The 21,293-nt window shown below is 42.0% G+C and overlaps 1 protein-coding gene across 3 annotated transcripts in view; it reads left to right on the top strand.

Annotated features, from left to right (window-relative positions):
- The window catches only part of LOC143297424 (furin-like protease kpc-1), a 218,651-nt gene that overhangs the window by 152,377 nt on the left and 44,981 nt on the right, over positions 1 to 21,293 (top strand). For all 3 annotated transcript variants that reach the window (XM_076609770.1, XM_076609773.1, XM_076609771.1), the window contains exons 5-7: positions 4,172 to 4,248; positions 19,241 to 19,329; positions 19,865 to 20,037. In XM_076609770.1, the coding sequence (XP_076465885.1) occupies positions 4,172 to 4,248; positions 19,241 to 19,329; positions 19,865 to 20,037 (339 nt within the window). The remainder of the gene's footprint in view (positions 1 to 4,171; positions 4,249 to 19,240; positions 19,330 to 19,864; positions 20,038 to 21,293) is intronic.

Raw genomic sequence — 21,293 nt, forward strand, 5'->3', positions numbered from 1 at the left:
TCTCGGGTGTGCTTTCATTATAATCATTGTTTCTTGACTGATGCTGAAATCGGAGAGAAAAGGGGGAGGGAGACAGACAGAGACACGGAGAGAGAAGGGGGGGGGGGGGAGGGGAGACGGAGGGGGGGGAGGGAGGTAGGTTGCAGGTCGAAATGTTTCATTCAGAAAGCCCTTGGCCTTTCTGAAGGGATGTGAGCAATAACACACACACACACACACACACACACACACACACACAGAGAGAGAGAGAGTACGTGTGCGCAGTCATAGGAGAACGGGGATAGAAGACGAGAGGGACAAAAACCCAACTTTTTTCTTATTCAATTCCATGAGACAAAAAAAAAAAAAGAAAGAAAAGAACACTGCATAATTATGACCCCGCATAGAAAAATAAACACTTCATCGAAAAGAGCCCCCTCTGGAATAAGGGACAAAAGGCGTGGACAGCATCAAGTCCAATATCTGTCCGGTCAGGGAGAGAAAACAGTGGGGAAAACCGCAGTTGGAACTGCAGTGGAAAATCTGCACACGTAGGGAGGGGGCGGGGGGGTGCGGGAGCTGGGGGAAGGGGGGTATAGATGGGGGAATGGAGAGGAAGGAAGGAGAAGAAGGCGGGGATGGTGTGTGGGTGGGGGAATGGGTGTGCTGGAAGTGACCGGTCAATGACAGACCCAAGTCACGTGCAGACGGGGTGAGGTAGAGGAGGAGGAGAGTGTTGGCAATGGGAGGGATCGGAATAGAGTGGGGAGAAGTGAGTGAAAAGGGTGGAATGAATGCAGTGTAAGCTTTTTTCCTCCTGCTGCTGCTGTTGCTGCTGCTGCTGTATGGTGGTGGTAGGTCCAGTGCCCTGAGGTTTCGTTATGTCATCATGAACAATTCGGACAGCAACTACCTTTTCTTCTCCCCCCCTCCCCCTCCCTCTCCCCACACCCAAATCCTCTGGGTTTGTCGCTCTGCTGGGACTGTCGACATGCCAGACTGATTCTCTCTCTCTCTCTTCTCTCTCTCTCTCTCTCTCTCTCATTATATATATATATATATATATATATATATATATAATCTACATGCAATCATGATTAACACCGAATGACACATCTGTGAAGAATGTGGACCTGTGTATTGTCACGATTACAGTGACAGCATATTGTACGTGGACATTTTCTTTCTTTATTCCTCATGTCCAAATATCCGATTTTCTTTTGATAATCGTGTTCTCTGTGTTCTCTGTATCCTATCAGTCTAGACAAAACTCTTTTAGATGAACGTTCTCTTTCCGACTACAGGGAATAAACGTCCATTTGATACGAAACACTCCCACCTCTTTTGGCCTCTTTGCAAAATCTTCTCTGTTTAAACAGTTCTGATATCATTCACCCACCTACAGTTCTGTATCCGTGGTGGGTGAGTGCTTATTTTTATGGATGCTGAATGCGTGGTGTCATGATATTCGTTTGCAGCAAATGTTGGAGTTACTGTTTATAATTTAGTTCTGTTATCGGGTCTGTTTTAGTTTATTATGGATGTAAAGTTCTCTAAGCTCCGCCTGAGGAGTGGGGGAGGGGGTGGGGGTAGGGGGTGCTCGACACGTTTTCACTATCAATGTTAAATTAAGGTAAGCAATAAGTAATTATGTCAGGTTTTTTTTTTTAATTTTGGGTGCACGGTGAATCGAACTGAGAACTGTTTTAATGCGAGATTGATGCAATTTGTTATTCAGTGGCTGGGCCAAAACAGAAATAGGATGTGCTTTTTTTTTTTCCAGTTCCTTGCCCATTTTGGTGCTAAAAATAGTTCTAAGCTGCGATATTTCACCTTCTTTCTCTTCCGTTCCTCTTTTCCCCTTCCTTCCTTCTTCCTCTTTCCCTTCTTCCTTCCCAGTCTGTTTCTTTTCATTTTCTTGTTCTTGTTTTCTTTCCTACCTGACCAACTGCTGCGATGAAAGGAGGTCCCCCCCGGACATGAAGTTGACGAGAGACGTGACGTGATAAGATAACGGTGGTTACGTCCCTTACCCGTGACGTGGTTACGTCCCTTACCCGTGACGCAGCATGGGGAAGATGAGAGGGGGTTGCCACCTACATCCTGCGTGAAGTTTGGGATCAGATCGTCGTTGCGATGAATGGATGGATGGGCGGAGGGGAAAGAGTGAGGGGAGTGAAAGAGAGACAGCCGACAGCAACAATATGAAGATACAAACGCGTGTACGCACGCACACACACGTATACACACTCACGCGCGCGCGCGCGCGCACACACACACACACACACACACACACACACACACACACACACACACGTTCATGTTTAATAAACCTTTAGCTCCTATTGGAGCAAGGAGGATTACAACATCGTTACTCGCTCACACACACACACACACACACACACACACACACACACACACACACACACACACACACACACACACAATTATACTGGTAAGCTAAGCTAGCTGATGGCAGTAAAGTGCACGAAGGCAAGAGCAAAACTGCGTAGGAGCCAGAACAGACAGTGGAACCAAGCAGCAAGGCAGTTCTCCATAACAATGAACAAACGAAGCTCTTACACGCTCTGAATTCTGCTGATACTTGGAACTGTCTAGACAATACGAATGACAACATCCATTTCCAGTAGACACACATTCCGCTTTCGCGATTTTTGATGACTCTTCCAAGACAAGGATCGATCAGTGGAGTGCCCGCTTTGGGAAGTTGGGAGTCTATTATCTCTGTGCGTCTGGTGCTGAAAACAGATAGTGTCGACCCTTTTTTTAAGGTACTTTTTCCTTTTTTCTTTTTCTTTTCTTTTTTTCCCCAGTGCATGCTCTTGCATTAATCAGAACGTATTGGTATTCTCGGATAGTGCTGTTTGTGTGTATGTGGCGTCGTGAGTTCTATACCAGTTCTCCAGTGCTGTCTCTGTGCTCTCTGTGCTCTCTCTCTCTCTCTCTCTCTCTCTCTCTCTCACTGTGTGTGTGTGTGTGTGCTCGCCCGGGCCCTCTCTCTCCTTTCTCATTTTCAGCATCAGTTGTATAAGTTGGCAAGAGACAGTTTTTGCTTGTATTCCACTCCTTGTGTTTTGATCTTGTCTGACTGCGAGGATATTATTTAGAAGGGAATTCATGATTATATTCATACCCAACAAGTAAAAGTTGCATCGAAAAAAGTTCAGGGAAGTTTTCGCGACTCTTTTATTTACGATGGGACTGTACCAAAATGTATGGAAGATGCTGACGTATATAATTATAACTAATTTTTTCCCCTCTTTTCAGTGACAGTGTCTGTCCGACTTTCCTTTAAAAGGACACTGTAAGAGTGTGTATGGGTGCATGCATGCGTGCGCGCATGTGTGTGTGTACGTGTGTGTGTGTGTGTGTGTGTGTATGTGTGTGTGTAGAAGGGAGATGGGCATGCATCACCACACGAAGGACAAAAGGCAACTCTGATTTGTGCAAAAGGTGATCGTTATTAACTTGATGATGGATCGTGGTGTCAAGTTTAAGTCATGCACGCATACACACTCATACAGACTTGTAACAGTTTACGTGTATGTCCGTTTTGTTTATTTACCCCGCCATGTAGGCAGCCATACTCCCTTTTCGGGGATGTGCATGTTGGATATGTTCTTGTTTCCGTAACCCACCGAACGCTGACATGGATTACAGGATCTTGAACGCGCGTATTTGATTTTGTATACACACATATTGTGTTATCGTCATTATCATCATCATTGTAAATTCCATGGTAAACACTGCCTTACCATTTCTTACTGAGTCATCCATCATATTCATCATCATCATCATTGTAAATCTGCTGAGTATACATTGCCTTTCCTTTCTTTATTGTGTCATCGTCATCATCATTGTAAATGTGCTGGGTATTGCCTTTCCTTTACTTAATGTTACATTGTCACATCATCATCATTATCACCATCGTCATCATCGTATATATTATTGCTGGGTATATAATTATTGCCTTTCCCTTTTTTATTTTTTTTTTATTTATTTTTTTTTATTTTATTTTTTTTTTATTCTGCTATCGTCATTATCGTTCTCCTTGCCACTTTCTGTTATTATTATGTCATCGTCATCACCATCACCATCATCAGCGTGATGAAACGAGTTCTGTGCCTTGTGACGTGGTAAACAGCAGCAGACTGCATGCTGTGTGTTGCAGGACGAGCAGGCCAGCTACGATGTGAACGGCCACGATCCTGACCCACAGCCCCGCTACGACTACTCCAATGAGAACAGGTCAGTCCGCTAGCCTGTCTGTTTGTATGTCTGTATCTGTCTCTGTCTCTCTCTCCTCTTCTCCCCTCCCTGGCCCTCCTCTTTCAAAATTAATAATGTGTGTTTATTTCTGCCCATGAGTAAGGCAAGGTGTTTAATGAATGAAAATGTAGAAGTGTGTGTGTGTGTGTGTGTGTGATCTAATGCGTAATCAAAATGTGTTCTTTATTATTATTAAAATTTTTTTAAAGACCACTGAAAACTAGTGAAATGTTAGGAGAGGGTGGTCTGTGACCTGGACTGTGGGAATGAATAATGTTGGAGGACAACGGAAGGAGAGATATAAGACGACCATGATTTTTCCTTTCAGGGCGTTCTGTAACAGCTTGTTGTGATAATTATCTGTGATTTTAAGAGTGAAAGGGGGTGGGGTGTTACGGTTCATGTGGGTTTAAACGATGAAGACGTGGTAGGATATGGTTAGATTAAAATGGGAAAGAAAGAAATAAAGGGCTGAAGGAAGAACAACCAACTGCAAGTTGTTTTGACTGTTGGTTCGAAGCCCAAATACCAAACCTTGTTCCAGTCTGAATCATGTGGCAGAAATCAGTCTCTAAATTAAACTGGACAAGTGGAGAATATGTTGCTTGCTACATTTAGGTTTCGGGTGTATACATCCAGGAAACCGGAAGTTTTGGAACATTTGGTGTGCAGTTTGTTGTGACAGAAACAAATGCAGATTGAATTGAAAAAGCGAGTGAAAATCATTTTTAAAAAAACATTAACAAAAACAAAACAAACGATGTATAGTTTTGTAAAATTAATGTCCGTCTGTTTGGTGTCTGTCTGCGTGTGTCATTTTGGTGTTGCTGCTGTGTTGTGGGTGTTGGTAATGACGATATCAGTGTCTGGGAGAGACTAGAAGGGATCGAGGGGCCATGGCAGTGGGTTAGTGGTGGAATGAAGGGAGTGGAAACAGAGTTGGGAAGGATCAGGAGAAACATCTGATGCAAGGCTTTAACGCGATAATTGAGCTTGCTGACACAAACCCCTTATTATCAGATTGAAAAATTTGGCGGAGAGAAAGAGGGGGGAGGGGGGCAGAGAGAGAGTGTGAACGAACGAATCTTTTTTTATTGAGGGAAAAAAGGAGAGGGAGAGAGAGAGAGATGAATTAGTGGATCAATCAATAAAATGACGTTTACATCGGAAGAGCGCAGTGACTCGTGAACTGTGTTATAGTGTTGATCTGTGCCTTGAACTGAGTGTGCATGCACAAATCACGTCACACACTTCACAGCTCAGCGCACTATCCTGGCTGCGGACACAACACCATTAATCATTCGCTGTCAGATGAAGCGTGTGCAAAATGCAGGGGAAGGTAAGGGAAAGGGGAGAATATGTGGGCGGTGGAGAGGGTGATGGAAATAAGATTGATGTATTTGAAATATGACTGATATATTTCATACACGATTGATATATTTGACAACGATTTATCAGATTTTAGGATGAGAAGAAGTTGGGGTGGTGGTGATGGTGGTGATGATGGAACTAAGATTGATTGATCTGATATAACGATGGGCCAGGTGTAATGTGGAAAGGATGAGGTGCCGAGAGGGGTGAGGGGGTTAAAAAGCAATACAGAAATATGGAGAGAGAGATAAAAGAGAGTTCAAATATTAACTTGACAAGATGACGAGGGCGGCTACAGAGGCAGAGGCACAATATAAAGACTAGTTGGGTTGCTGTCTTTTTTTATGTTTACATTTTTATTTGTACCAAAACTTCAGAATGTTTTGAAACGTCATCAGGAAACATGAAGGTATTATCACTTTGCAGCGATCATTGATGGCACAACTAGACATTTAGGGGTGTGTGGGAGTGGGGGTGGGTGGGGGGTAACAAAACGTGGCTGATTCGAAGGAATTATGGAAGTGAGAAAGAGACTTTCAAAACATCTCTAACGCGCTAGCGCACACAAACACACACACACACACTCTCTCTCTCTCTCTCTCTCTCTCTCATTGCCACTCTGACCTCCTCTCCCGGTCAGTGACCTTGTTTCTGTGCCTTGAACTACTTGAAAAGAATGTCCGCAACTTCATTCCTTCAATGTTCCAGCCTAATATCCACTCCCGGTCTTCCCACACTCACTTCCCTCTCCCCTTTCTATTCCCAGCTTCCCCCTTCTCCGCACTCCTCACGTCGTCAAGTCACAGGCCTGCAAATGGCATTACAGCAGGGGGAGAAGAGGTGTGAGGGTAACTAACTGCCTGGTGTCGACACTGGGGTGTGATGTGATAGCATGTCCTTCCGTCCCCCCTGTCTTCCCTGCAACACACTGATGTCCTTGTCACCATTACACCGCCGCGTTCAGTGACCCCTCCCCCCTTCCCTCCAAATTGATCACTTAACCCCTTCTCCGTCTCTGCAGACCTGGCTGCTCTTTTCTCTTTTGTGTTGTCCTTCTCAAACCTCCACCCCTCCCCCCCAATACACACACACACACAAACCACCACCACCTCCTCTCCTTTATACCCTGCTTCCTCCTGCACCTTCCACATACCCCCTTCCCCCCAAACCTTCCCAGCTTGCCCTCCCCTTTTTTTTTCTCTCAAATCTTCTCACCCACCTACTCTTTCTGTCCCTCTCTCTCTCTCTCTCTCTCCCTCTCTTTCTCTCTCTCCAAGCCCACACCTTCTCAGCAGCAGCACGTCGTAGCCATTGTCTGGTTTTCCTTTTTAGTATGACTGTGTGCTTCATCACCGTCATGTAAGCCTTTGTTGGCGCCCTGCCCTTGTGTCATCGCTGCCCTGGGGTAATTGGTTTTACCAGACGCCTTCCCCTCTCCATCTTTGCATTTCTTTTCCCCCACAGGTATGGGAGAGGGAGTGGGATTAAAGTTCTCGATTTCTGCATGCTTTCGCTTTTTTCTTTTTTACCCTTTTTTTCACCCTTTTTTTTCTTCTTCTTCAGCCTTTTTCCATGCTAACGACAGTATTGGTGGTCAGCAAGGGGTATGCTGCTGCATGTTTATGACAATGCTCGGGATACCATCGGCAATTGTTTCCCTGACGAGTCCTCATCATAGAACGAAAGACATCCTTTTTTTTTCTTTTCTTTTTTTTTCATGCTTGCTTCGTTGTCCTTACAGCTACTAAGGCTTCTTTTGTGGAGGACGAAGAAAGACATCGCACTTTGAAGTCTTTGTCTTGGCCCTGTCTCGAGCCTGTCTATTATCGTATCGTGTCGTATCATAACGTGTTGCATTGGCAGCAGTAGTTCGCCAGACTGATGAGTTCTCATAATGAAATGGTCACCGTTTTTTTTCTTCTTTTTTTTTTTTTTTTCTTTTTTTTTTGTTTGTTTGGTTTGTGGTTTTTTTTGGGGGGTTTTTATGTCCGAACACTGACGCTGCCTCTTTTATTAAAGACGTAGTAAGACCGTAGCATAGTCATTGTGGCTCTTTCTCGAATCTGGTGTTGTGTTGAATTGTACTATTATGGCATTACTTTCTTGTCACAACGGATTTCATCGTGTAAAATTTGGCATCCACTTTCATGGCAGAGTTCATGGCAGGGTTCATCGCCACTATACAAAAGCCACCCACCCATGTTTTTATCTGTCTGCTTGTGACTGTATTTGTTTTCATATCAAATGGGTCCTTTGTAACAAACCTTCATGACAAGTCATTAACGTTGGTTCTTTTCAAGTGTTAGCCGCTCGCGGGGCTCTGGTTTATGGATCGCCTCTTTCGAAAGACTGACATTGATATCATCACATTAGATCTAATGGAAAGGGGGGTAGGAGAGCAGAATTCCTGTCCTCGAATGGATTGAAAGTGGGATCTTCGTTTCCTAGACGGAAGCTCTTCAATAAGGCCGCCATTCGGAGTGGATGAAGCACAAGATTCAGACCAAGTCACATGAAGTTTTGTTCCCCCTTTCCTTGAAACATTTCTATTACTTTTTTGACCGACAAGATTTTCAAAAGGGGGGGTCAGTGTCCTGACACAAAACGGAGCGGATTGAATCTACACATTGTGTGTGTGTGTGTGTGTGTGTGTGTGTGTGTTAAATTCTGTTTATAAATTTTAAAGTTTATTCAAGGTAGGGAGGGGAGTCTATTAAATGCTGAGAAAATTCAAGAAATAAGAAATACTGTTATGTGACATATTTTTTTCTTTATTTTATCAACAGTTTATAATTGTGTTATAATGAATATTAAGACTTTTCTTTTTAGTGCTTGTTAAATCACTAAACGAGTATTCTTAGTTTAAGTTTAATAATTCTTATTCCTAATGAAGTGTCTGTGTTGTTACTGTCTGTCCTCATGCCCAGCAGTCGAAGGATTCAATTTTCTTGATTCTTGTGTGTGCATGTGCACTACCACTGCTGATATAACTGTCCAGGGACAGAAACTATAAACTATTCAACAGTTCGCCAACTTAGGATCCATCATCAGCAATGTAGGACCGAAACCAGAAATCTTCTCTAAGGTGGTAAATACAACATCAGCACTGACCAGACTGAAACCTATGTAGAAAGACAGCAACATCTCTGTGAAACACAAGATAAAACTCTTGCGTGCTCTTGTATATTCCATCTTGCTGTGTGCTTGGGAGACACGAACCCTCATGGTGGATCTGGAAAGAAGAATCCAAGCCATGGAAATGAGGTTTTATCGCAAGATACTGAACATAAGATTTTACACTGATCACACCACCAATGAACAAGTGAGCCAGACCATCAAGCAGCACACTGGACCTCATGAAGATCTGCCGACCTCAGTTAAAAAAAGAAAGCTACGCTGGTATGGCCACGTTACAAGATCCAATGGCCTTGCTGAAATAATCCTCCAAGGAACTGTTGTGGGAGGGAGACGGAGGGGCGAACAGGAAAACACACATACAACAACATTGGACGACAAAGCAGAATGGTCAGGGCAACCATTTGCAGAGACCCATGCTTTGACACACAACCGACAGACCTGGAGGAATCGTGTGAAACAGTTCTGTGCACCACCCCAGTGGTTCTTTGCAGAGCTGAAGGAGAAGAAGAAGACACATTTTCATCAGCTCATTCTTTGTTCTTGGGGTTGTTGTTTTTCGTTGTTATTGTTGTTTTCATTCTTATTCTTATTCTCCTCCTTCTTCTTCTTCCTCCTCCTCCTTTTTTTTTTTTTTTTCTCTACTTCTTGAACATGGGTTTACGAATCAGGTGTCATGAGTTTTGCCAAACTGAATCTCATTTCCCGTGAATGTCATTTAGAAGATTATGACTGTGAGCCTGGCTTATCTCTCTCCAAACCCTCTCACTATCTCCCTCCCTCCCTCCCTTCTCACTCCCTCTTTCTCTGTTATGAGTGTGTGCGGTAAGATAGCACATTTGTGTGTGTGCGCGCGCGCGTGTGTGTGTGGTGTGTGTGTGTGCGCGTGTGTGTGCGTACGTGAAGATAATGTATATTTGTAAGGCCTGCCACCCATTTGAGGAAAAAGTTGCACATGAGGAAAAGTGATTTTATCGATACAGTTTCCTGCACTGTTTTTGACATTTAAAATTTATAACGCTTATCAGAACAAGTCTTGGCTTGTGAACGTGTCTTGGGACACTGCTAAGCATGCATGAAATGTTCTGTAAGACATAGTAGGAATGAAGTATAGCAAATAAGGAGGGGTGGGTATTTTAAAAAAATGTTGAGCAAAATTTTCGATGGCGGAATCCTATCAACCCTTTTAAGACTTAGGTCCAGGCCACACAGCTGAGCGTACAAGGCCAGAGCCATATGAAAAACCCACACATATATTACAAGGAAATGAAATACACGCAGACATGCCAGTTCCGCAAAATTCTCGACATGATCAAGTCTGACTGAGGAATGCTAAAAGAAACAGCCGCCGTGGTGAAGTGAGAAAGTATCGCGAACTGACGACTGGAAGGACGTGATTTCGAGCCCCATCAGAAGTTAGTTTTTTTGCGGCTGTTGGCTGAGACCATGCAGCTGAGTGTCATCCACTTCACGGGTGTGGGTTTTTTTGTTTGTTTTTTGTTTGTTTGATTTTGGTTTTTTTTGGAATATGTTGTTCATATCCTTGCTATTTCTGTAGTCTGTATCTCTGAGCCTGGCTGACTCCGGGATGTACGAGAGTACAGCATTGACAAGTAATCCCAAACCTAATTAGACCCCCATAGCAGCATCACAGTCACCCCCATCATCATACGTTATCATCGAATTATAGAAAACAAGTCTCCATTTCTAGGATACCCACCCCTACCCCCTTCCCCCACACCCCCACTCCAAGAGAGAGAGAGAGAGAGGGAGAATAAACTTTTATCATTTTTTTTTAGCTTTTGTCAGCCATGCTTCTCAGTTTCTCATTTCCTTATCTTCTTATCTTGCCTGCATCTTTACAGCTGATTTGCTGCACGCGATTTCTCTGCTGGGTGTCTGAGGGACACGACAGGCTCGGAGACAGGAGACGAAGGAAGGGGGAGAAAACGCGACAGGCTTTTTCGGTCGTTGGATTCTGGTTAACCGGGGTAACCCCCCCTCCTTTGTGCAGTCCGATGCTGGGCGGATTGAAAGTGACTCAGGCACACTATTCTTCCTCTAGTCTGCATGGACTTCAGTGATATAAAATTGCAATGTATGTTTGAGGCGGCTAGTTTTACCAAGACCTGCTTAAAACCACTAGCTGCAGCGCAGTTGGGGTTGAATGTTGTTTCAACATGGAAACGTGTGGTATGTTCAAGAACCAATGAAGTCGAAATGGTACCAACCATTGGATGTTGAGAGAGAGAGAGAGAGATGATAGAAGATGTGAGAGCTTTTAGTTCGTCGATCCAAGTGTCTACAAGTTTGTAAAGCCAAGAAGGGCAGATGACACTATGTGGTTATCTGTGGGCAGAGACGCGAAGGTTCCGGGGATCTTCTGGGAACGACACGCAAATACTAGAATGGATAACCCACTGCCATGGAACAAACAGCTAAACATGCGCTCATATTTGCTAGTATTTCAGCACAACAACGCTGACATAATCGAAGAACTCAAAGGGAAGAAAGCTGGCTGCCTTTTCACATCCTCCTCATGTCTGATTTGCTGAAGTAGAGACAGAAGAGGCTTAAAGGAAGACAGGAAACGCTATATCAGTTCTTTGGATAATTGCTTTCATTATCCAGATAAACTTTATCTTTCTTTAATTAGCTTTGTACTACCACTTTCTCCCACTCCTCTTTCTTTCCATACCTCCTGGAAAACTAAATATTCTTGCTTTGTGAAGGTGGACTGGAGTTCCAGATATGAAGCAATTAATGGTCTGTGAGACACTGTGATAATGCAGTGTGCTTTAATTCTCGGCCATCGTGTCACTCGCGGTCCGTGGTGTTTGGGCGAGCACGTAGAAGAATGCGTATTTTGATGTACTTGAAAGGAATTCATTAAAAACACTTGGTGAGAGAGTACATTTGCATGTCAGTCAACACAGTCAATTACGTGGGCCGCTTTCTTCAAACAAACTTGCAACATCAGTCCTTGTTTTGTAGAATTCTTCCCCCCAAAATCAAACCTGCTGGTCTAAGCGAAAAGTGCCTTGTTGAATATGAGCAAACCTTGTCTTCATTCTTTGAGTACACCCCCACCTAGCGATGACCGGGGTTAGGGCCGAAAATAGACCTACCTTCGTTTTGCAGGACTGAGAGAGCAGGCGGCCAGCTCTGTTTATGATCACTTCACACAGGCCACCTGCTTTTTGTGAAAGGAAAATACCCGCATGTCTGTTGGGAAATGAAGGACAGGCATGTGTGTGCGTGCAGTTCTGGGGCTGCCTTGAACGGTTACGAAGTGCAGGAGTGTTCGCCCAGTTATAACAATTACACACATCACATATATATAATACATTTATGTGTAGATATAAAACTATATAAAAGGGGGAGGGATGAATAATTATAGGCCTATGTCATGTAAGCGCATGTGTCTTACTCTGCGGTTATAAACTGGCTATATTTCAGCGTGTAAAAGCTTGCTTGTTTAAAAACCTTTTTGATGTCTTTCGCTTCATTTTGAGGAGGGTGCTGTTTTGCCGAAACTTCCACCTATGCAGGCACTTTTTTTTCTTTTTATCATTGTCATCGTCTTCATTCTCTCCCCCCCGCCCCCCAGCTTTCCTTCTTTTTTTTTCTTTTTTTTTCTTTCTTTTTTTCTTCTCCCAAACAGCAGAATGCGTGAAATTGCTGACGGGCTGGTTTGGCTTGCAGACAATTCTTTAGGATAAGTTAGGCACAGTTTCGGATTGGCAAAACCCAGTCGTCACATTGTCGGCTTACAGATTCAGTTCTATAGGATAGTGAGGCACAGATTGGCAAAACCCAGTCGTCACATTGTCTTAAAATGCCTTCCGATTAATTTGCTGAATTTTTCAACAGTTCTGTTCCTGATTGGCCTAACTATTTGTTGGTGATGCTTGTAATAAGTAGGTACTGAGTTTTGCCGTCCTTCACGATTGGCAATATTGTCGCCATTCCTACAGTTACCTCTCGCTCTCTTTCTCTCTCCGAACTTTGGCTTCTTACAGAATAAGTTTATTTGGAAATAATACGACTTTCTTTCATCGGGAGAAGAAAGGTTGAGGAAGGACATTATTAGCTGATTTTCTTTTTACGTACTACACGAAAAGTATTTGAATGGGGATGTTTCAAGCATAAGATTGCTTTTGTTCTCTAGAAGTGGTCAAACAAACAGAGATCTAGAGAGAAGGTGACTGTAAACCTCCAAGACCATTTTATAGTGTTTGGAGAGAAAGCGAATGGAGTTTTCCAGTGTCGTATGCAAATGAAGGATTACAACCGTCACTTGACTCACGCGCCCATTTCGACATGGCACGACACTGTTGAGCCATGCTGTTGTTCATGTTTCTTCACCCACACCCCACCCCGTCCTCCTTTATTGGAAAAAAAAAGAAGAAAGAAAGAAAAGAAAAAAAAAAGAACACAGACAGTTTGTCGACGTGTGAGATAAATCCAGATTATATTGGGGAAAAAAAAGAAACGGAACGGATCGAGAAGAAAAAAAAAACTGCAAGAAAATGTGGATTCGATTCGAACATGCAGCTGTCGGGAGGGCGCCACTGATCCAGGGAGGGTGTGGATTGGGTCTTCTTTTTCAGGATCAGGATTTAGGGCGTTGTTTTATCAGTACAACTTAGCCATTTTTGGCTTTTTATGCCCCTTCAGATTTACTCCTTTACATTGTTGGTCAGATCGTTGACTAGCTCAGTCATTTTATCCATCAGAGTCATATTTATTTTTTGTCAATAACTCGTGTTTATACTAGGTGCATGTTTGATATTGTTAATTTGTTCCAATAATTTGTTACTCTGTTACTAAATGTAAACTTTCTGAGATTTGTTCAGGAATACTGTTTAAATATTTTGTCTGTACTGTTTCTTGTAGTGTCTACCTTTGGAGTACAAAAAAAGCATGCTTTGTTTACATCGTCAAACCCATTTAATATTTTGTACGTCTGTATCAAGTCCCCTCTTACTCTTCATGCTTTAAGTGATGGTAGTTGTAAGTACTTTAATCTTTCGTGAGATAAATAATCTTTTATGCTATAGACCAGCTTTGTTGCTCATCTTTGAGCCCTTTCTATGGCTCGTGACTGCTTTATTTGCGTTGGGTACCATACAGTGTTTCCATATTCTGGGATAGGTCTAACTAATGTTTTATATAACCGTAAGAAAGTAACCTTATCTATAAGTGTAAATGCTCTTTTTATTATTCCAATCATTCTGTTCGCTTTGTTTATACTATTTGTTATATGTTTGTCAAATGATAAATTTTTGTCAAATGTGACACCTAAGTCTTTTTCCTCATCACATTTTGATACTTATTTCTTTGTCTCCGATTTTCTTTATGTATTCTTTCTCTGGGTTTGATTTCCCAATATGAAGTACTTTACGTTTTTTAGCATTGAAATATAGATTCCATGTGTCTGACCATTTTACTAATGTTTCAATATCTTTTTGTAAATCCTGATAGAATTTTGCAGAGTTGTATAATTTTGTGTCATCTGCAAAAATTTTACATGTACTCTTTAGTTCGCAAGGGAGATCATTTATGAATAAAGTAAATAGTACAGGTCCTAATATACTACCTTGTGGTATGCCACTTATAACATCAGCTTTACCAGAGAAGGAACTACCAATCCTAACCCTTTGAGTTATTTTGTTAGAAAGTTCCTCATCCACCCAAGTATGTTTCCTGTTATTCCATAAGATTCCAGTTTCTTAAGTAGTCTTTCATGTGGTACAGAGTCAAATGCTTTTTGGAAGTCTGTGTATAACACATCTATGTTTTCTCCCTTATCTATCTCTTTTGTAAAGTCCTCCATCACTTCCAGAAGTAGAGTCACACATGACCTATTTTTTGCGGAATCCATGTTGGCACTCAGCATGCAATTTATTATCAGTCATGTGCCTAACAATAGCCTCTCTTATGAATGATTCTAATAATTTACATAGGATACATGTTAAGCTCACTGGCCTGTAATTCCCTGGGTCTGTTCTTGTTCCTTTTTTGAAAAATGTTCGCTGCATGGAGGGTTGTCGTCTGCACTTTTCACGCATGCTTCCTATTAAACAGCGCTCATTTGTTTGCTTGTTTTCCCCCACGTTGTTTCATGTGTGATACGCCTACTGTTAGAGTTCAGGTCGACACGACGTATATTTTAAAAGCGCTCTGTAAGTGAAGTCTTTACATTGACCTCGATGGTTGCAGTTCGTGACGTAAAAAGTTAGTTGTTGGAAAGTAAAATATGGTTTTAAAGTGAAAGCGACTTTCCGTTAGTTAGATGTTCTTTAATATTTTGATCAGAAGTGCCCGCACGAGGTTACCTTTAAAATACAAAGTCATGGGAAGTAGTTTGGGTAGAGCCATAGAGAGGATACAAAATTACTCTTATTGGATGAGGTGGTGAGAGAAGATGGGGGCAGGAGAGTTTCCGGCACATTGCTGAGGAGAGAAGAATAATTAACTCTTCCGCCCCACAATGAAATAAAGTGTTTACATAGCAGGCAGGTCTGTCAACATACAGCTATTTGCAAATATGACAGGCGTCCTGCTGATATCAGGAGCACATGCACCACCCCAACCCCTCGATCCTCACTCCACCCACCTTATCAACCCCGTTGCCATAACCACATGCCAACACTCATCTCCCTCTCTCTGCCATCGCACCACCACTGCCGTTACCCCCTCGACCCCCAACCCCCCTGCTTCTTAATCACACTACCCACCCACCCTCCACCCCACGAACAGTCGGTTTCTTTCGTTAGTTTTCAGGCCTCGACTGCTACTGCAGCAGGCTACCATTTCCATCACAGATCTTTGATGCAATTGTTGTGTTTAGGCAGATACCAGCACAAATATATTCTGTTCTAAAGATCCATTTATTTACTCCAGAAACTGGATTTAGGGTGCTTGAATGGCAGGAGAAAAGTGGCCATACATGTCTCAAAGAAACGAGTGAAGGTATGGGCATTGCAGCCAGTGAATGCAGAAGGAAAAAAAATGTGTTTCAAGTTTAATGTCTTCCATTCATCAATGCCAGTCTGCTTTATTATCAAGGGAAGAGTTTCATGTTGTATTTCTATGCAAGGAATCAGTCAAGCAAAGTAACTATATTGATCCATGGCAAGTCCTGCCAGCATCTTTTTTTCTGGATCCCCATATGGGAAAATCTCAACTTGAAGAGACAAATCAGATACAGACTGAATCTTTGATGACCTGCCAACAATAGCTGAGAGATTGATGAAGAGAGTTTTGGTCAGAAGGCAGCTGATTGCAGCATGAATGATTGAATGTCTGTACTGGTTTTTAGCTGCCCATGGGGCTTTTCAGACAAGTTGGCCACTCTATTTTGTATTTACTGAAACACAAAAGAAATCCATTCTCTTTGTTGGGTTAGACATGTAGGCTGAGATTTCGCCACCAGTTCGCTTTGAGTGAATTATGAGCTACTCAGCTGGTTGGGTTGGTTTTTTTTCTTTTTTTTTTTTTTATACAGCTGGGCTTTCCGGCACACAATTTCTTCCTGTATGAATTCTGCTTCTTACAGATTTCCTTTACATACACAAATATATACAAATGCGCACACTACCTGTGCATGTACACATGCACTTACATCTCTCAACCCATTTCTGTTCTTATCCATTCTCAGGCAGGTGTTTGTTATGTGGCAGCTTATTTTATCAGAGTAACCTAATAGAAGCCTGCTCTTGAGAGCTGAAAGCAAAGCAGCTTTCCCCAAGATATCCTCTAAATGATGTCCCTGATATACACACTCATTCATGCAAACTGAAGCAACTTGCGAGAGAGAGCACAACCCCACCTGGAAATCTAAAATAGGTGATTTGCTGTACCTCTTCATACCTTCTTGTTTTTAAGGGAGTTGGCAGGAAGGCTTCGCTTAGTATTTGCTGTGTCAACTAATGAAGTTTGGTCATTGGTAGAAAGGCATCAGACTGTCTGGAGACTGACCTGATCTTTTCAATGGGGATTGGGATGAAAGTTGGAAAAAGTTGTCTGTGTGGCCTGGGGAGGCTGTGAGTTCATTGCAAACTCAGTACTGAGAAGCATTTGATGATGGGGTTGTTCATGGAACAAAATTTCCAATTTTTGCTCTACTGCTGTTTAACATATAAAGTTACCACTTAATCTCTCTTTCTCTCTCTCTCTAACAACAATGTGGCTTTAGTCATCCGGTTGTCGATACTGATGTACTGATATAACGTATTTCTCTTCCCCTTTCCCTTCACCTCTCTCTCTCTCTCTCTCTCTCTCTCTCTCTCTCTCTCTCTCTCTCTGTGTGTGTGTGTGTGTGTGTGTGTGTGTGTGTGTGTGTTTGTTCTTTATCATATTCCTTCTGCAGGACTTTTCTGTTTTATCTTCTTTCTTTCTCTCCCCTTTCCATCTCCCCCCCCCCCCTCTCATACACAACTCTCTCTCTCTCTCTCTCTCTCTCTCTCTCATACACACACACACACACACACACACACACACACACACACACACACACACACACACACACACACACTGCCATGCTTGTGGTAGAGCAGAGGACATGATTATTTATCGATGTTGAAACCATCAGAACAGCAGCATATCAAGCTGACAGCAAGGATGCTGATTTTTATTATGGACTCCTTTCATATCAGCTGGTGAATGTGAGCTTGGCACTCAGTGACATGAGCTATGTTGCCTCCCTGCAGGTGGCAACTGAGGCACACCTTGATGGTGTGATACACCCACACCCACACCCACTTTTTTTTTCTCTCTCTCTCTTTAAATATCCAAGAGTGGCCTGTGAGAAATATTGCATGAGATAAATATATTCCTTTCTGAAAGCTTTACAACAATCTGTTCAGTGATGGAGAAGTAGCAGCCAGCAGTATGTAACACCTCTGATGTTTTTCAGATAAACGAAAGGAGAAACTGCGGAAAAGAACAATGGGAGAGGAAGGGAAAAAACAAACAAGAAACATCCACTTGCAAAATTTCTTCATTATTTGTTTTTTTGAGTACTGCTGCTGTGTGTAAATTGTGTTGTTATTGTATCAGTTGATCTTGCTGTTGATGTTGGTACAGTGTTACTGTTAGGTGCAGGTAGTTTTCTGTGAAAAATGAAGTCAGCTTTATGGGTTGGTGTATTCCATTTTATACAGATTTCCACATTGGCATTTTGGTGATTTTGTTTGTTTTGTTTTTTAATATTTTTTTCTGTTTATTTTGTTTTGCTGTTAAGACACACACTTCAGTTAAGCAGCCCCTGAACCTCAGCTGAAAACTTGTCAATGCAACAAAAATCAGTCACTTCCACCCATGTAACTTGGGTGGTGTGGAGTCTTGGCACCAGCAGCGATGTGCTGAGGAGTGGATTTTTTTTTTTTTTTTCATCTTATTTATTGTTGATGTCTTGTTTTGCTTTTTGCCTGCTGGAAGCGGAAGACATGTCTTCCAGTTAGTGTCATTGATGCATTTCTTGCTGACATAACATTTGACAAAGATGAATGCCTTGGATAACAATCTCAGAGTATGTAAGAGAACTTGAAGGGTACATCTGTCAACCTGTCAAAAGAAAACAAATGACTGAGTGAGAGTGAGAAAAGATGAATAATACAGTGCCAGACTGGCAACAAAGTAAGACATTGATAATACAACAAAGAAACAAGTCTTGTGGTAGATAAGCACAATTTGTTATTGAATTGTTTTGAAGCCATTCTGATTCTGGTATTCTTTAAATAACTAGGTCACGCATCTCTTTTCTGTCTCTTCCTCTCCTTACCCACTCCTTTGTGTGCATTGTGTTTGTGTTTTTCAAGCCACCAGCTGTTTGCTTTTAGCAGCTTTCTTCTTCAGTTCATATTTCACCTGTCTTCCTCTGACTGCCAGCTTCTCTCTCTTTCTCTCTCTCTCTCTCTATTCATATGGGGCTATGGCCTTAATGAATAAATCATCTGTGTCTGCGTCTCTCTCTTACTCTGTAACTCTCTCTCTCTCTCTCTCTCACCCTGTGACACTCTCTTCTCTTAATCTCTTTGTCTTGTCTCCCCCCCTTATCCCTTCTTCTCTCTTTTTCCATCCTACCTCAACAGACACCACCATGGCCTCTTTCTGAATAAAATCTGGTCGGGACTTATCAGTAAGCAGTCAACACGAATAGTGAACATACCAGGTTTACAAGAGTGAAGAAAACAGTTCATGCCATAAAAATTGAACCCAAGTACGCTTGCACACCAATGTCACAGAATAAAAATCCTCAAAAAACGAGAGTTGAATGTAGATCCACTACCATCACGTACGCTTATAAAGGAGGACAGTTAACCAATGCCATCTGCATGAGAAAGAAGAAATCCTGGAACCACATGATTAAAGCAGGTACTTGATACATTGACCATCATAGCATTTTCATAATTATGTTGGCAGTCTAAAACAGAAGTGGCATGTATGTTTTTTTCAGACATGGCACACGATGCGCTGGGGAAGTGGCTGCAGAAGCTGACAACAACGTGTGCAGTGTTGGGGTAGCCTATAATGCAAAGATAGGAGGTATGGTCATGTGTGTGTGAGTGTCTGTATGTAGTATTTGCAGATATATTTCTGTTTGCTTTGTGTGTGTGTGTGTATATATATATATATATATATATATATATATATATATATATCATGTGCACTTTATGATGACACACATATGTATGTCTATACTATACTATGTGCATGCACTGATCCATACATTCACATACAGTGAGATACATCATCTTCATTGTGTGCTGTGTGAAGGCAGAAAACTTTTTTTTCAAAATTAATGTTGGTGCTGTACTGTAGCAATGTGCTGTCCCTGGGAGAGCAGCCTGAATTTCACACAGAGAAATCTGTTGTGACAAAAGAGTTACAAAATACACTACAATACAGTATAATACAATATTCATTTCCATTATGCATTGTGCTCCAGGAGTACATATGATAAAGACATTGTATGATCAATGAAATAATCATTTTTACTATGCTTTGTGTTCCAGGAGTTTGCATGATAAAGACCATGATATCAATGAAATAGTCATTTTCACTCTGCACTGTGCTCCAGGGGTACGTATGCTGGATGGGGATGTGACAGATTCTGTGGAAGCCCAGTCTCTCAGTCTCCAGACACAACACATTCACATCTACAGTGCCTCTTGGGGGCCAGACGATGATGGACGCACGGTGGACGGACCTGCCACCCTTGCCCGTAAAGCTTTCTATGATGGAATTACAAAGGTGTGGATTCAGTGCTGCCATATAATGATGATCAGAGTGATCATGGTTGAATTGATAATTATGTTGAAATGGTTTAAGAATAAAGTTTGCAAAAAACTTTCTTCTTTTTTTCCCCCAAATAATAAGGGTGATGATGGGGTTTTTTCCGAGACAATGCTTTTCACAAAACAATCCAGATTGGAGGGTTAAAAAGAGAGAGAGAGAATTTGAGAGGGGGAAAGGCAAGTGATTGGAGGAGATCACCACTGATGACAACAAGATCCACATTTAAAACATGTAAAGTACCATCAAACTATACAACCAAAAAAGAAAAGAAAAGAAAAAGCTCAAATTTTCAGTTTCATACACATGACAATGAGAATGAAAAACCAGTCAGCAGTATACGCAAAGATCAACAAAAAATAAGTAACATATGAAGTACTGGTTGAGAAAGTGATTAAAACAGATAAAAGAGTTGAGGATACAGACTACACTGACACTGTTAAATGAATGTTAAATGAAGAGGGGGGGGGGGGGGGGAGCAGCAACACAAAAACTAGATACCGTCTACCATTGCCATACATGATTTTATAACTTGCATATATTGTTTTAGAGGCATGAAAAGTAGTCTTCATTGTCGCTATAGTGGATATTTATGGACAGAATAGACATGATATATGATTTCACTACCATTAACTTTATCCACGGCTACTTCATAAAGGATGCACTAGACTGAATTAGTTTTGATTTCTCCTGCTGAGATAATAAAGTCATTCTGATTCTGATGGAATTCCAGCATTTCCATGCGATACCACTAACCAGCAGTGTAGCCCAGCATTCTCCCTTCCAAACATTCCAGTTCCCTGACTGTGCTTTTGTGTGTGGCGCTCTCATTGGACTTAAAACCACACACAAACTCGTACTTTGTCAACTTTAACTGTTCACCACCATATTTGTTGTGTATGCATTTGCCCCCTCCCCCCTAATCTCTCAAATAAAGATGTTTAGATGAAATTAGATGCAACACAGCATGAGTATTTTCTTCATTCGTGGACTGCGATTCACACATTCACCAGTATACACAAGTGGGCTTTTGTGTGCATGACCGCTTTACCCCTACCATGTAAGCAGTCATGCTCTGTTTTTGTGGGGGTGCATGTCAGGTACATTCTTGTTTCTATAACCCACCAAACACTGACATGGATTACAGGATCTTTAATGTGCGTATTTGATCTTCTGCATGTGTATACACATGAAGGGGTTTTAGGCACTAGCAG

This window comes from Babylonia areolata, chromosome 22, assembly GCF_041734735.1.
Source record: "Babylonia areolata isolate BAREFJ2019XMU chromosome 22, ASM4173473v1, whole genome shotgun sequence".
Taxonomy (NCBI): domain Eukaryota; kingdom Metazoa; phylum Mollusca; class Gastropoda; order Neogastropoda; family Buccinidae; genus Babylonia; species Babylonia areolata.